At 42.3% G+C, this 16,555-nt stretch overlaps 1 protein-coding gene across 1 annotated transcript in view; it reads right to left on the reverse strand.

Annotated features, from left to right (window-relative positions):
- LOC111952704 (C-Maf-inducing protein) overlaps nucleotides 1-8,339 on the reverse strand; it is a 47,101-nt gene extending 38,762 nt beyond the window's left edge. Inside the window, 1 exon segment of the mRNA XM_070435177.1 lies at nucleotides 5,794-8,339. Within this exon segment, the coding sequence (XP_070291278.1) occupies nucleotides 5,794-6,120 (327 nt within the window). The 5' untranslated portion in view covers nucleotides 6,121-8,339.
- Between the last annotated feature and the right edge of the window lie 8,216 nt (nucleotides 8,340-16,555).

A 16,555-nucleotide genomic window follows, 5' to 3' on the forward strand; every position in this document is an offset into this window, starting at 1 on the left:
CATCTCATTTTGTCTCTTTATTCAGCTTTTCTTCCTTGAGGAGAAGTGGAGTACAGCTCTTCTCACCAACACAGCTATGTTGCCATGGAAACAAGGAGGTGAAATGGAGACATGTTTTTGTTGTTTCCAGGGAGAACCAGGTGGAAAGCATCTCTGTATTCAGGTGCACTGGCAAACTGATCATATGAACGATGAAGACAATCGATGTTGATCTTGCTCATTTAATGATATATTCTAACAATCATAGCAGGTTTCAGTGGTCAGTGTTCATGATCAATTCTATAGCTCTAGTAATGAACACAATGAATTTACCAACACTGTGCTCACCTTATTCAATTATACCCCATGTGTCTTTATAGGATGTTTATTTTAACTAAATTTGAGGATGAATGTATTTTGGCACCAAAAAAAAGATGGTAAAAAGCACAGACAGCACTCATTGTAAATTATTTTGAGAATGTATAGAAGGTACATAAATACTGCCAGGCGCTTCTACATACCGATGCAAATAAAATATGAAAACAGCTATTCACAAAATGCAGCATCAAATCTCTCCTTCCATTGTATATGCATTATGGGTATTGCTAGCCAAGTACTCTCCACCATTTTCTCATTTGCACATGTTATGAACATCAGAGACCAGTAGATGGCAGTTGCCTCTGGACAGCTTGTATGAAGGATATCCAATTAATGAGACTTCAATGGCAGCCTGAAACTATGAGTGATTAGAGAAACAGAGAACACAGTGGTTTGAAAGGTACATTAGGCTACTTTGTAACACAGCATCAGTTTGCAGAAGGTGAGGTATGGAGGATTATTAAATCAGGCATGACCTAGTAGACCTGAGGTAAAAAAATTCAAGCCATGACGCATTGGGGGATTCTGACTGGTGTATGTGGACAACTCCATATAGTGACTGTGACCTGCACAATATGGCTTGATCTAATAAGAGATACACAAAAGACAGGCTGCAGTGGACGTGCATGTGTCTGCAACCATTACCCCGTTTTCTTCAACCAAAAACACATTTGACAAGCTGTGGTTTTTCTTTTTGCCAATACCTTGATCAACTTTATACTGGTTGTTGTACTGTTATACTAGCTGAGTACTTTAAGCATTCACATTTGGTCTGGCAGGCATGAAAGCTTCCAGTGTTTAAGATGGTAAAATAAAAGTGAAATGGATTATGGGATACAGGGCAAATAGGGTGTAAGCATTTCATCATACAATGCTGGAACATACTATTATGTAACTCACAGAAATATTTGTCTCTTGGCTTGGATTCAATAATAAAAAATAAACAATACAATTGTGCCAACATGACTTCCCAAATATCATGCAAATGGCCACTGTTCTGATGTCAAAATGAATGATACAGTAAAATGAATGATACATTAAATCATTATGTGCAGCAAGTTATGTAACAAAACTGGTTATTATTACTGTAACTGCATAATAAGGAACAAACTAGTAGGTCGTAAATTACCAACCAGGCTGCTGTCTGATAAACAAGCTCTAGTGTAAGTGTGAAGGACTTTGAATACCTGAGCCGACAAGGTGAAAAATCTGTCTGTGCCCTTGAGCAAGGCACTTAAACCTAATTTGCTCCAGAGGTACCATACTACTATGGCCGACCCTGTAAAACAACACATTTCACTGCACCCATTCATGTGACAAAATATATATTTTTAAATATACTGGGATTTCACTCTATGAACATTGCAAAAGAAACTAAATACATCTAAAAAGGTATTACTTTGGGAAATGCACTGTGAGAGCTGAGACAATCACACTGTGACACTGACAAAATAGAGCCCAGCCAGGACCTCACCACAGCAGAGGTTCCAAAGGTTCTCATATGATGAACCATGTAAGGGAGGGGGATAATCTAGTTCTGATGCCACATGACCAGCTCACTGCCCTTCCTTTCACCACTCTGTTACTCCCCCCTGAACTGCCAAGGATCCCATGTACTGTATACCGTGTCTGAGTACTGGGCTACACAAATGTTTATACTTGATAGCACCTGTTCCACTGTTACTGTACAGATTGGGTTACAACAACGGTGGCAAACTTATGGTAGTTTAGTACCACTTCAGTTAGAAAATCTATAACATTTCCTGCTGTATTTGATTTAAAGGGATTTCTAATTAACAACACCCATTGCTCAAATGCACACAAGAGCTAAAACCACTGCTCATCATAGTTATGGCATACAGCAGGCTACTGTACACTTTTATAATAAGGCCTAAAACATTTTTACTGGGTAGGTGACAAATAGGCCTAAGGCTATATCTCTAAAATTATGATAAATTCACAATTATTTCATTATTGCACACATGTTCTCTTTATTTCTCCCTCTACTGAATGTTCTGGCAAAGGGAAAAGTCAAATTTAGGTTAATGATAAGAAACCATATGTCAGGGTACTGCAGTTTAATTCCAGACAATAATTCAAATATTCTCTTAATGGGTGATTATCCCAACAAAAGGAGGATGATCCTGTATTTGAATGTGAACACGTCTGCCAAGAGGTTCTCTGAGGCTTCTGTGTGTGTCACAACGGCGTATTATAAATGTCTTCACTTCATTGTACGCTACAATAATAGCTCTAATGGAGTATGATGTGAAAAATAGTTTGGTTTTTCAGTCTGACTTTCAGTGTTAAGATTTTATTTTTATTTATTTAACCAGGAAGGGCTCATTGAGATTTGAAATCTCTTTTTCAAGAGCGTCCTGACCAAGATAGGCTGCACCAAGTCAATACACAATTACAGGCTGCACCAAGTCAATACACAATTACAGACAACATGAACAACTACAGGTAATCTAGTAAAACAATTGAATTCACAAGATCATAAAACAACAAATAAAATAAAAACATTGACAGGTCAGGGAATCAGCCTCAAAATCCTTAATCAATGATTTAAAAATCACCAATTGGGACAAGTTCTTCCAGTTTAAAAGTATTTTGTAAGGCGTTCCAAGCCGATGGCGCAGAGTACATAAAAGCCCTTTTACCAAATTCAGTTGGGACATTTGAAACAGTTAGCAGGATAAAGTCCTGCGAACGAAGAGAGTACCCACCACATTTCAGAACAAAAAAATGCCCAAATAAAATGGCAGTAAACCCAAAATGGCTTTGTAAATAAAAGTATACCAGTGACTGAGCCTACAATTGACTAGAGAAGGCCAGCCAACCCTTGTATGTAAAGTGTAGATAGAAAGTTGCCTCATCTTGTGTTTTCAGTTGCTTGCTGATAGTAAGGTATCTCTGTCTAATCTGAGCTCTTTGGAGAGTAGTATGGCCTAACCCTGCTCAACCTCATGTTCTTAGTTTCTGTCTGTTCGTTTCAAGACATAATAGGACCCTTGAGATATCAGAACTGCAAGCTAATCTGTAAAGGCCTTTGTGAAGGAGGCGTGACAGGAAGTTCTTGTAATGGGTTGGTGTTACGCAAATATGATGCAGGTTCTCAATAGTGACTGGCCTATGCTTAAGAAAAGGAATGATTCACATTTCTCATATCAGGCCCTCAGATCTATTTATACAGTAGCATACCTCATTTGTTGAAACTGAAGCATCCACATGGCTTGGGGTTTTGTCCAAATGTAAATTATGACAGGCAAGGAGTAAGTCTGATAGGAGAAAATGTACCTGAACTTGTGTGGCATGGCTGAAGTTTCAGTCACAGTTTGGTGACCCAATACACAAAGGAAACATAATTAAAGTTGTTTTTAGTACAGAACAACAACAGTTCTGCACGCGATCATTTGCGATTGAACTAGTTATAGACCTGACTTGTCTGGCATATAGCCAAACTGTGGAATTACAACGTATGGAGGGGAAATAATTTCCATGGGGCTTTAATGTGCAATTTATTGAGAACAGTACCTTGTTATGAATACTATATTGCCACATCAAACAATACATGTAACGGCTCACTTCTAAAGACAGACATTACAGATTTAAAAGTAAGACATCCTGACTGACTCTGGCCCAAAGAGACCATTAGCCACAGACAACTACACTTCCATTAGTGATGCTCCGCCAGACACTGAGCACCTGTTGGACACCTATTAGTGACCCTGTTGCTGAGAGGGACTGTTATTGATAATGGGGTGAGGTGGTTAGTCAGCACCTTACTCTTCACATCTGATAGAATGAGCTGTGAAGGAAGACATCACTTTTTTGTAAAGTTATGTAGTCTACCATATTTTAGGGATATATATATTCTTGTCAACAACTAGGTCAAGTCACAAAATACTACCTAATTTGTCATGATGTCTGACAAAGACGTCTTGTCTGGGAGTGTTTGACACTTGTAACTGTACTGTGCTTTTCATTGAAGCACTGCGGAATTAGTGTGATTATCCACAAGTTAAGATGAGCTATAAGAATAGATTTGACAGTATGTCTTCGTAAATTGTAATGCAGTCTACCAAGACAAAACATTTGTGAACAGCCCGATGGGTGACCTGCCAATTGTACTGCAATTAAATGATGCCTTGTGCATAAGTGTAATACATTCAAAACACATTGTATGTTCATATTCTTATTTAAGTAACTTATTAAATATCCCCACCATTGTTTACTATATGAAGTCTATTCATAATAAAACCTGAAAAATATAAATTGTGGCATTATTAGCTTATTATTAGCAGCATGGGTGAAATTGTTCAAATGGGTGAAAATGTAAAACAAAAAAACAATGTCCTCTTAGAAGACCTGTTGATAAAACAATGYCCTAAGCCTACTGACAACTGTCCCACTGCCACCAGTAACAATAATAATAGCCTAACAGTGATTATTATCATATTTTTTTTCAACCATTTTAGATGCATTTAACCAGGAAGTCTCTTACGTGTGAACCTTAAGAGACCAGGTACTTGTAACTATAGGAAGAGTAATATTTATACTATTTGTTCTGTTTAAAAACTCATATTCGTATGGCATTCCTGTTGAAAACAGTTTTAATCTATGAGCTATGGCTTCATACAAAGTTTACACAGCAGATCAGAGTCCAATGAGTACAGTAATTTTTACATCACAGTTAGAGTGAATTCAGGAAGTGCATTGAAATTAAATATGATAAATGCCTATTGTTTGCTTCTTGAATTCACTTAATTAAAAATGGAATTGATCCCTGCCCTGGCCTGGGCCAACAGTATTTAATGTGATACAAATCCATAGGAGGCAGCTGTTGGGAGATTAACATTAGGCCCAATTCAGCTTCCATAGACTACAGAACATGTCATCCAATACATTTGTGAGCATGCCATCACTCGCTGCCCACAAAACAATGCTTTAATACAGAAACAACACGTCGGTCCGTGCCTATGTATCCAACGTGAGGACAACAGTAGGCCTAGGCCGCCTAGGACAGATAAACCATATGAACAACCATACATGTTTGATGAACCAATAGTCCTAGAGATTATCAAATGTTATATGAAAATCGTAGCCAACTAAAATAAAAGCGTAGCAAATAGGAGTCCACTGCAAAGTCGTCAGAGGATGTGTGTAGGTGTAGCGACTATAGTGTCACCGAAGGGGGAAATAAAGCAACAATGTTGCGATCCAATTATCAGCTGAGCAAATGGAACTTGGAAGGTAACAAAGGAAACCGATAGGCTACATTTTCTGCTGTTAGTTACAGAAAATGCGTTAATCGTCGTGTTTAAACGGATTATTACAAGTGATAACAAAGCACACATTTAAAAAAAGACAGGATTTGGGGGGGGTATAAACATTGTACGTGCACACAATGTTGCAACAACAGTAGCAACTCACCGTCGCAGACGCCAGGCTGCAGTCTGTCAAGGTGAGGTGGTGCGGTTCCCATCTCCGTAAGAATTTTGAGGTTAGAATTTTGCTGAGGAAGGTCCGAGGGTGTTTCACCACACACACCTGGATGTCCCCCTCCTGTAGTAGTTTATATCGCATCCCGCTGCTGCAATGGAGAAGGGTTCTCTTGCACGGCCCGGCGCCTAACTTAATATTATTCCCCTCGGGTGGCGTCGACGCAGACATCTCCCCCAGCAAAGGCTTGCTCTCCTCAGATTGATAGAATTGTTTATTATGTAGCTCGTTACCCTCGCCGCTGCTGTTAAAATCCATATTCAACTAGTCGCAAAAATATCCTATAGGTAACAATGTAGGCCTATCTAATATTCGTTTTTTAAATATATATTTAAAAAGAAAAGCCAGTTGGATTGTAAACCTTGGGAGCAAAGCTACCGCGATACGACCTCAATTGTTAAAAGAGTGTTGTGGGCGAAAAACAGACACGGCGGAGCCACTGATAGAAAAGCCATGAAAGAGTCTTTGATGGGGGTATTTCAGAACGGAAAAGTAAAAGAGCAGTTATTGGATAGGCAAATAATCCTATATCCACACCATTCCCACTGTAATGTCTATCCTGTCCGCGTTTAGCACCCCCAAAGAGCTACTCAATATGTTCGGGCCATGTCCATTCTGCCAGCCCCAGTCCAGATAACATCTTCCACAGATTGAACTCATACAAGTCACGTAGCTTTGATACAAAACACCCAAATCCAAAGGCGACGTGTTTCTTCGTGTTTTTGGTCTTTAAACGGTCATTGGCATGGTTCCTTTTTACTGTCTTTTTCTTCTATCTTCGTGAAAGAACCCAAGCACTTCGATAGAGCCACTTGGATTGGTCCCTTCTCGTTCATGTGATACCAAAGTGACGTCAATGGGGAGGCAAGCGGATGCGCTGTGCGTCTTTTAGCTCCACTGTCTGCTGCCTACTATGTGATAGGAGGGTGTACAGTTCCCTCAACACAAAAATGGAGGGCGCACGACCTACATGTCAATTTTCTCGTCTAGCAGTGTTGTCTCTATTTTTGTTAAAGACTGCGTTTGACACGGAAATCAATCATTCTACTTAATAAATGTTGCTGGAATCACGGGCGTTATGAATCATAAGAAGACCCGATAGGATACTGAGGGAAACATACGACAATATTTAATATGAGGATATCCACCTAATTGTCGGTAGGCTACAGTTTCAATTACAAACCGAAAACGGTTGTAGGCTATAGTTTCAATTGTATTACAAATTCTTTAGCGTTTTGACTCACATTATAATAAACATGAATCACTGACAGTTTCCCTTTAACTGTGAGCTCAATGTTGATACTTCATTCCCAGAATTGTTTGATTATTCATTATTCATGATTATTATTTGACCATGCTTGTCACTTATGAACATTTTTGAACATCTTGGCATAGTTCTGTTATAATCTCCACCCGGCACAGCCAGAAGAGGACTGGCCACCCCTCATAGCCTGGTTCCTCTCTAGGTTTCTTCCTAGGTTTTGGCCTTTCTAGGGAGTTTTTCCTAGCCACCGTGCTTCTACACCTGCATTACTAGCTGTTTGGGGTTTTAGGCTGGGTGTCTGTACAGCACTTCGAGATATTAGCTGATGTACGAAGGGCTATATAAAATAAAATTGATTGAAAAAATTGATTGATTAGCATCCACACGGTCTGTCTGATGGGGAAGTGCACAACACATACCCATTAAAACTGTTTCAGCAATGGGTCAGAGACTCCCAGTCCCATTCTTGACCGACAGTATGTATTGATGTTTCCAGATTAAATCTAAGAAAACAGTTGTCACAAACCTACTGTATGTAACAGCCTTTGTTGACAATACTGTATGGGCATGCTGAAGGGTATACTGAGTTGGATAAGTATTGCAGAGATAGAAGAGTAACCTCTAATGTTGCGTTCATAACCAAGTGAGAAGTGGGAATTTACCACATATGACTGGCAACTATCCACTTGAACCGTCATCCAACTGGTAATTACAAGTGGGACCTCATATCATCATGAGCTCTGATGTCACCTTGCTAACAGCATTTTCAGTAGTTAAACGCAACAAAACATTTATAAAAAGCAATCTACTAATATGGTTTTTGAACACGGTAACTTATTTACAAGCATGATAGCTGTACTTTTAGTTATGGTTTATGCAGCTTGTTGGCCATTAGCCAATCAGCGTTTCTCAACTAATTCAATGCATGTGAATGCATCCAACTGGTATTTACGGCATCACAACTGGTAAATTCCTACCTCCCACTTGGTTACGAACGCAGCATTGTCTTAAGTAATTGCGCCTGTTCTTTTCATTAACGTTTGGAAATTATGTTTTGTTTGTGGGGAGGGACACAGCAGGTAGACTAGAGTTAAGCAATAAGGCCTGAGGAGGTGTGGTATATGGCCAATATACCACGGCTAACAGTTGTTGTTATGCCTTAATACAGCCCTTAGCCGTGGTATATTGGCCATGTATCACAAACCCCGAGGTGCCTTATTGCTATTATAAACTGGTTTCCAAAATAATTAGAGCAGTACAACTAAATATTTTGTCATATCCGTGGTATACAGTCTGTTATAAACTGGGTGGTTCGAGCCCTGAATGCTGATTGGATGACAGCCGTGGTATATCAGACTGTATACCACAGGTATGACAAAACATTTATTTTAACTGCTCTAATTACGTTGGTAACCAGTTTATAATAGCAATAAGGCACCTCGGGGTTTGTGATATATGGCCAATATACCACGGCTAAGGGCTGTATTAAGGCACTCTGCAATGCGTYGTGCATAAGAACAGCCCTTAGCCATGGTATATTGGCCATATACCACATCCCCTCGTGCATTATTGCTTAAATATACCATGGCTTTCATCCAATCAGAATTCAGGGCTCAAACCACCCAGTTTATAATGTGAAATATACAGTACCTTGGACACTAAACTCATGGGTCACACTGTCAAAAACAAGCAGCTCTCCAAAGATGCACAATGCAGAAACCGCTCCGCCATTTCCTGGTTGCTAAAATTCTAATAGTTTGCCCAATTTCAGTTTATGACAAAAGAAGCAAGTATAGTGTAGAGAATCATTGTACCATCTAAACCGCTGTGAAATATATTTTACATAACCAAAAATATAGTATTTTCAGCACTGTACAAAACTGAAAGTAAGATGCAAAATGAAACTTAAGAACGGGAAGCATAGAAATAGCGTGCATAGAACATATCTATCGCATCTTAGATCTATAACTAACATTTCTGTGAATTTGGTCGGGTCACCCAAAAAAGTTACATATTGCTTCGTCTCTCCACTAAGGTCTCGATGCTCCCACTGGGAGCTGAACACATTTCTCTGAATGTTTTTTCAATTCCACCCACTCCCATTACTCAACTTGACCACAACATTGCAGAGATAGACACTCTGACCAATTGTGCTCCATATTTGCATCACACAATAGCAAGCCTTGGTCTGTCATGCTTGAATGTTTAGTAAAGCTGAAAGTGAAAGACAATGTGACTGTCATTATGCAGTTTAGACATTTCAGATATAAGAGGAAGTTAAATAACCCCCTATGTAGTCTGTTCTTTAAATGATAAACCACACTCAAATGCAACAAACATAAGGAGGTCCCAATACCTTAGGGCATAACAGATTGTTTCCTAATTTCTGATTAATTCATTCCTTTACAATCAGCATTAATATTTAAACATTGATTACACTCAACATAAATCTCAAAACAGGTTTTGTCAAAGCAATGAGTGTCAAGTGCTGGTGGCTTTCTGATATGCTTCCCTTCACATGCCACTGGTAGACATGAACAAGTCTCATCAAGTTGTCCGGCAGCACAGTCTCTCAGGTCTCAGTTTAACATTAGCCACTCAGTGTCCCAAGTCACAAGATCTCTTGTTAAATTATGAGGATGTAATGAGAGCAGCTTGGTTTAAATTAATTAACTCCATCCTGTCGCAATTCCGCTTCGCTCCACAGGTAGTTTTACCATTTTTTAGCATTTTCATTTTCATTACAGTACAACGGTTTGATTTGTTTGATCTTAGCTAGCTACATAGCCGTCTTTGTATCAAAGATAATTGTGTAGGTTATTGAGGTTCGCTAGCCAGCTATTTTCGTCCGAACGTAACGTAACGTAGTCAACACTGCTAGCTAGCCAGCTAGCCACCGAATAGCAGCATAGCAGCACTGGAGAAACGATTACATTACAACGGAACGACTTGATTAGTGTAGTGTTAGCTGGCTACATAGTTGTCTTTGCTATCTTTGTATCTAAGATAATTGTGTAGCTTAGAGTTGGTTAGAGTAATTATTCGGTTAACTAGCCAGCTATTTTCGTAACGTAACGTAGTCAACACTGCTAGCTAGCCAGCTAGCCACCGAATAGCAGCGATAGGCAGCACTGGAGAAACGATTACATTACAACGGAATGACTTGATTAGTGTAGTGTTAGCTGGCTACATAGTTGTCTTTGCTATCTTTGTATCTAAGATAATTGTGTACTTAGAGTTGGTTAGAGTAATTATTCGGTTAACTAGCCAGCTATTTTCGTCCGCCGCGCTGCGTCTCTACCTAGTCAACACTGCTAGCTAACACTGCTAGCTAGCCACTTCTACCGAATAGCAGCACTGTAGAAACTCAATTACAACTTACATTACAACGGAACGACTTGATTAGCGTAGTGTTAGCTAGCTACATAGTTGTCTTTGCTGTCCTTGTATCCAAGATAATTGTGTAGTTTTGAGAAATTGTCGAGGTTACCTAGCCAGTTAGAGGTTACCTAGCCAGCTACACGTTCAAACAAAGTCAACAACGCAGCCACTGCTAGCCAGCCTACTTCACCGCCAGCAGTACTATATCATTTTAGTCAATAAATTTTATTTTACTTTCGCAAACGTAAGCTTAACTTCCTGAAATTCGAGACGTGTAGTCCACTGTCATCTAATCTCCTTTGCATTAGCGTAGCCTCTTCTGTAGCCTGTCAACTATGTGTCTGTCTATCCCTCTTCTCTCCTCTCTGCACAGACCATACAAAACGCTTCACACCGCGTGGCCGCTGCCATTCTAACCTGGTTGGTTCAAGCGCGCACGACCCACGTGGAGTTCCAGGTCTCCGGCAGCCTCTGGAACTGCCGATCTGCGGCCAACAAGGCGAGAGTTCATCTCAGCCTATGCGCCCTCCAGTCCCTCGACTTCTTGGCACTGACGGAAACATGGATTACCACTGACAACACTGCTACTCCTAACTGCTCTCGCCTCGTCTGCCCACGTGTTCTCGCACACCCCGAGAGCTTCTGGTCAGCGGGGCGGTGGCACTGGGATCCTCATCTCTCCCAAGTGACATTCTCTCTTTCTCCCCTGACCCATCTGTCTATCGCCTCCTTTGAATTCCATGCTGTCACAGTTACCAGCCCTTTCAAGCTTAACATCCTTATAATTTATCGCCCTCCAGGTTCCCTTGGAGAGTTCATCAACGAGCTTGACGCCCTGATAAGTTCCTTTCCTGAGGATGCTCACCTCTCACAGTTCTGGGTGACTTTAACCTCCCCACGTCTACCTTTGACTCATTCCTCTCGCCTCCTTCTTTCCACTCCTCTCCTCTTTTGACCTCACCTCTCACCTTCCCCCCCTACTCACAAGGCAGGCAATACGCTTGACCTCATCTTTACTAGATGCTGTTCTTCCACTAATCTCACTGCAACTCCCCTCCAAGTCTCCGACCCACTACCTTGTATCCTTTCCCTCTCGCTCTCATCTAACACTTCCCACACTGCCCCTACTCGGATGGTATCGCGCCGTCCCAACCTTCGCTCTCTCTCCCCGCTACTCTCTCCTCTTCCATCCTATCATCTCTTCCCTCTGCTCAAACCTTCTCCAACCTAGCTCCTGATTCTGCCTCCTCAACCCTCCTCTCCTCCCTTTCTGCATCCTTTGACTCTCTATGTCCCCTATCCTCCAGGCCGGCTCGGTCCTCCCCTCCTGCTCCGTGGCTCGACGACTCACTGCGAGCTCACAGAACAGGGCTCCGGGCAGCCGAGCGGAAATGGAGGAAAACTCGCTCCCTGCGGACCTGGCATCCTTTCACTCCCTCCTCTCTACATTCTCCTCTTCTGTCTCTGCTGCTAAAGCCACTTTCTACCACTCTAAATTCCAACATGCTGCCTCATACCCTAGGAAGCTCTTGCCACCTTCTCTCCTCCTCCTGAATCCTCCTCCCCCTCCTCCCTCTCTGCGGATGACTTCGTCACCCATTTGTGAAAAGAAGGTCGACGACATCCGATCCTCGTTTGTAAGTCAAACGACACCGCTGGTTCTGCTCACACTGCCCTACCCTGTGCTTTGACCTCTTTCTCCCTCTCTCTCCAGATGAAATCTCGCGTCTTGTGACGGCCGGCCGCCCAACAACCTGCCCGCTTGACCCTATCCTCTCCTCTTCTCTCCAGACCATTTCCGGAGACCTTCTCCTTACCTCACCTCGCTCATCAACTCATCCTTGACCGCTGGCTACGTCCCTTCCGTCTTCAAGAGAGCGAGAGTTGCACCCCTTCTGAAAAAACCTACACTCGATCCCTCCGATGTCAACAACTACAGACCAGTATCCCTTCTTTCTTTTCTCTCCAAAACTCTTGACGTGCCGTCCTTGGCCAGCTCTCCTGCTATCTCTCTCAGAATGACTTCTTGATCCAAATCAGTCAGGTTTCAAGACTAGTCATTCAACTGAGACTGCTCTTCTCTGTGTCACGGAGGCGCTCCGCACTGCTAAAGCTAACTCTCTCTCCTCTGCTCTCATCCTTCTAGACCTATCGGCTGCCTTTGATACTGTGAACCATCAGATCCTCCTCTCCACCCTCTCCGAGCTGGGCATCTCCGGCGCGGCCCACGCTTGGATTGCGTCCTACTGACAGGTCGCTCCTACCAGGTGGCGTGGGAGAATCTGTCTCCGCACCACGTGCTCTCACCACTGGTGCCCCCAGGGCTCTGTTCTAGCCCTCTCCTATTCTCGCTATACACCAAGTCACTTGGCTCTGTCATATCCTCACATGGCCTCTCCTATCATTGCTATGCAGACGACACACAATTAATCTTCTCCTTTCCCCCTCTGATAACCAGGTGGCGAATCGCATCTCTGCATGTCTGGCAGACATATCAGTGTGGATGACGGATCACCACCTCAAGCTGAACCTCGGCAAGACGGAGCTGCTCTTCCTCCCGGGGAAGGACTGCCCGTTCCATGATCTCGCCATCACGGTTGACAACTCCATTGTGTCCTCCTCCCAGAGCGCTAAGAACCTTGGCGTGATCCTGGACAACACCTGTCGTTCTCAACTCACATCAAGGCGGTGACCCGTTCCTGTAGGTTCATGCTCTACAACATTCGCAGAGTACGACCCTGCCTCACACAGGAAGCGGCGCAGGTCCTAATCCAGGCACTTGTCATCTCCCGTCTGGATTACTGCAACTCGCTGTTGGCTGGGCTCCCTGCCTGTGCCATTAAACCCCTACAACTCATCCAGAACGCCGCAGCCCGTCTGGTGTTCAACCTTCCCAAGTTCTCTCACGTCACCCCCGCTCCTCCGCTCTCTCCACTGGTTCCAGTTGAAGCTCGCATCCGCTACAAGACCATGGTGCTTGCCTACGGAGCTGTGAGGGGAACGGCACCTCCGTACCTTCAGGCTCTGATCAGGCCCTACACCCAAACAAGGGCACTGCGTTCATCACCCTCTGCCTGCTCGCCTCCTACCTCTGAGGAAGTACAGTTCCCGCTCAGCCCAGTCAAAACTGTTCGCTGCTCTGGCACCCCAATGGTGGAACAAACTCCCTCACGACGCCAGGTCAGCGGAGTCAATCACCACCTTCCGGAGACACCTGAAACCCCACCTCTTTAAGGAATACCTAGGATAGGATAAAGTAATCCTCCTAAACCCTCCCCTCCCCCTTAAAAGAGTTAGATGCACTATTGTAAAGTGGTTGTTCCACTGGATATCATAAGGTGAATGCACCAATTTGTAAGTCGCTCTGGATAAGAGCGTCTGCTAAATGACTTAAATGTAAAATGTAAATGTTATCTTCAGTAATCCTGTTGTGTTAAAAGGGAAACTCCACTCAAAAACGATTTGGCAATTTTTTAAATATTTTTTTAAATTAGTCCACAGCAGTCAAGTTTGAAAGATATTGGTCTTTCAAGAAGCAAAGAGTCACCATCCACATCATCATCATTTAAAATGCATCATATGGCTGTTTTCTTTTGCTTCTTGAAAGTCCAATATTTTAACTTGACTGATGACATGAGAAACATTTTGGGACTGTATTAACAGTACACAATTTTTTTTTAAATAAAAATAGTTTGAGTGGAGTATCCCTTTAATCCCATGTCTGCCAGTCATCTGACATACACACACTTGAAATCTGGAGAGGATTCTGTTGGTTAACTACTGTTTCCGAGAGATTAAAACCAACAATAACGGATTATTTGGGGAAATAACTCCTCAGTAACCCCCGAATATAAAAAAACAAAAAACATCCTGAATGCTACTTGATTTAAACCACTTCAAGCAGGGCTGAAGTCACAGAGGAATAACTACCCATTTGACCAGACAGAGTCGTGTTTAATCCATTTTGTTAAACCAAAAGACACTCATGATTGAGCTCATTCCATGACACCTTCCTTGCTACTCCACAGAATTGAATACAAAATACAAATAGCTTTGAATTTATGTTCCTCTCACATCCCTATTTTGGTTAACAACCACTTGCTGGTACTATTGCAGAATTCCCAGAAGAACAGTGCTTAAGCGCAAGTGTTTTGATAGCTACACATGGGTGAATGTTTTGTGAAAGCACTGTTTCGACCACTGAATGTGGATAGTGTTTAAACTGTGTGAGGGACACTGGAATGTTGAGCGTCTCTCAGCAATACACTGTAACATGCTGCAAGTAAACAGTGTTAAGTGGAGATTGTGATACAGTATAATATGTGTTGTTGGTGCTTTCAGAGGTGTCCTGAGCTCTGTTCGCTGCATTATGGCATTAAGTGTGTGTGTGAATGCATTTTCTCTAATACTGTATGTGTCTGTGAGTGCTGTAGTGTATAGGTGATGAGTTGCCCTTCTATTGAGACGGAAAGCAACTGTAACTCACACAGAACAAATGGGGTCAACAGATGCCACATTTGTCCACTCTGACTGGAAAGCCAGTTCAAAGGTCATCAGCCAATTATATTCAGCAACTTAAAAGACAATTTATGCTTGACCGAAAATTTGGTCCGAGTCTCCCTAATGGAGGGTGCAACACAATTGCAGAGCCTCTGGAGGCATGCAKATGCCAAATTGAGATCTGTACCGCATCGTCATGCACCTCCCAAATTTTGTAACAATGCAGAGGGCTCCATATACAATTGAAGTCGGAAGTTTACATACACTTAGGTTGGAGTTATTAAAACTCGTTTTTCAACCACTCCACAAATGTCTTGTTAACAAAAGATAGTTTTGGCAAGTTGGTTAGGACATCTACTTTTACGTAATTTTTCCAACAATTGTTTACAGATTATTTCACTGTATCACAATTCCAGTGGGTCAGAAGTTTACATACACCAAGTTGACTGTGCCTTTAAACAGCTTGGAAAATTCCAGAAAATTACGTAATGCTTTAGTAGCTTCTCATAGTCTAATTGACATAATTGGAGTGAATTGGAGGTGTACCTGTGAATGCATTTCAAGACCTACCTTAAAACTCAGTGCCTCTTTGCTTGACATCATGGAACAATCAATAGAAATCAGCCAAGACCTCAGAAAACAATTGGAGGCCTCCACAAGTCTGGTTCATCCTTGGAAGCAATTTCCAAACGCCTGAAGGTACCACGTTCATCTGTACAAACAATAGTACGCAAGTATAAACACCACGGGACCACGCAGCCGTCATACCGCTCAGGAAGGAGACGCGTTCTGTCTCCTAGAAATTAACGTACTTTGGTGCGAAAAGTACAAATCCATCCCAGAACAACAGCAAAGGACCTTGTGAAGATGCTGGAGGAAACAGGTACAAACGTATCTATATCCACAGTAAAACAAGTCCTATATCGACATAACCTGAAATGCCGCTGAGCAAGGAAGAAGCCACTGCTCTGAAACAGCCATAAAAAAAAAACTACGGTTTGCAACTGCACATGGGGACAAAGATTGTACTTTTTGGAGAAATGTCCTCTGGTCTGATGAAACAAAAATAGAATTGTTTGGCCATAATGACCATCGTTATGTTTGGAGGAAAAAGGGGGAGGCTTGCATGCCGAAGAACACCATCCCAACCATGAGGCACGGGGGTGGCAGCATCATGTTGTGGGGGTGCTTTACTGCAGGAAGGACTGGTGCACTTCACAAAATAGATGGCATCATGAGGGTGGAAAATTATGTGGATATATTGAAGCAACATCAAGACATCAGTCAGGAAGTTAAAGCTTGGTCGCAAATGGGTCTTCCAAATGGACATGGACCCCAAGCATACTTCAAAGTTGTGGCAAAATGGCTTAAGGACAACAAGTCAAGGTATTGGAGTGGCCGTCACAAAGCCCTGACCTCAATCCCATAGAAAATGTGTGGCCAGAACTGAAAAAGCGTGTGCGAGCAAGGCCTACAAACCTGACTCAGTTACACCAGCTCTGTCAGGAGGAATGGGCCAAGATTCACCCAACTTATTGTGAGAAGCTT

This window comes from Salvelinus sp. IW2-2015, linkage group LG26 (genome assembly GCF_002910315.2).
Source record: "Salvelinus sp. IW2-2015 linkage group LG26, ASM291031v2, whole genome shotgun sequence".
In the NCBI taxonomy this organism is placed as follows: Eukaryota; Metazoa; Chordata; class Actinopteri; order Salmoniformes; family Salmonidae; genus Salvelinus; species Salvelinus sp. IW2-2015.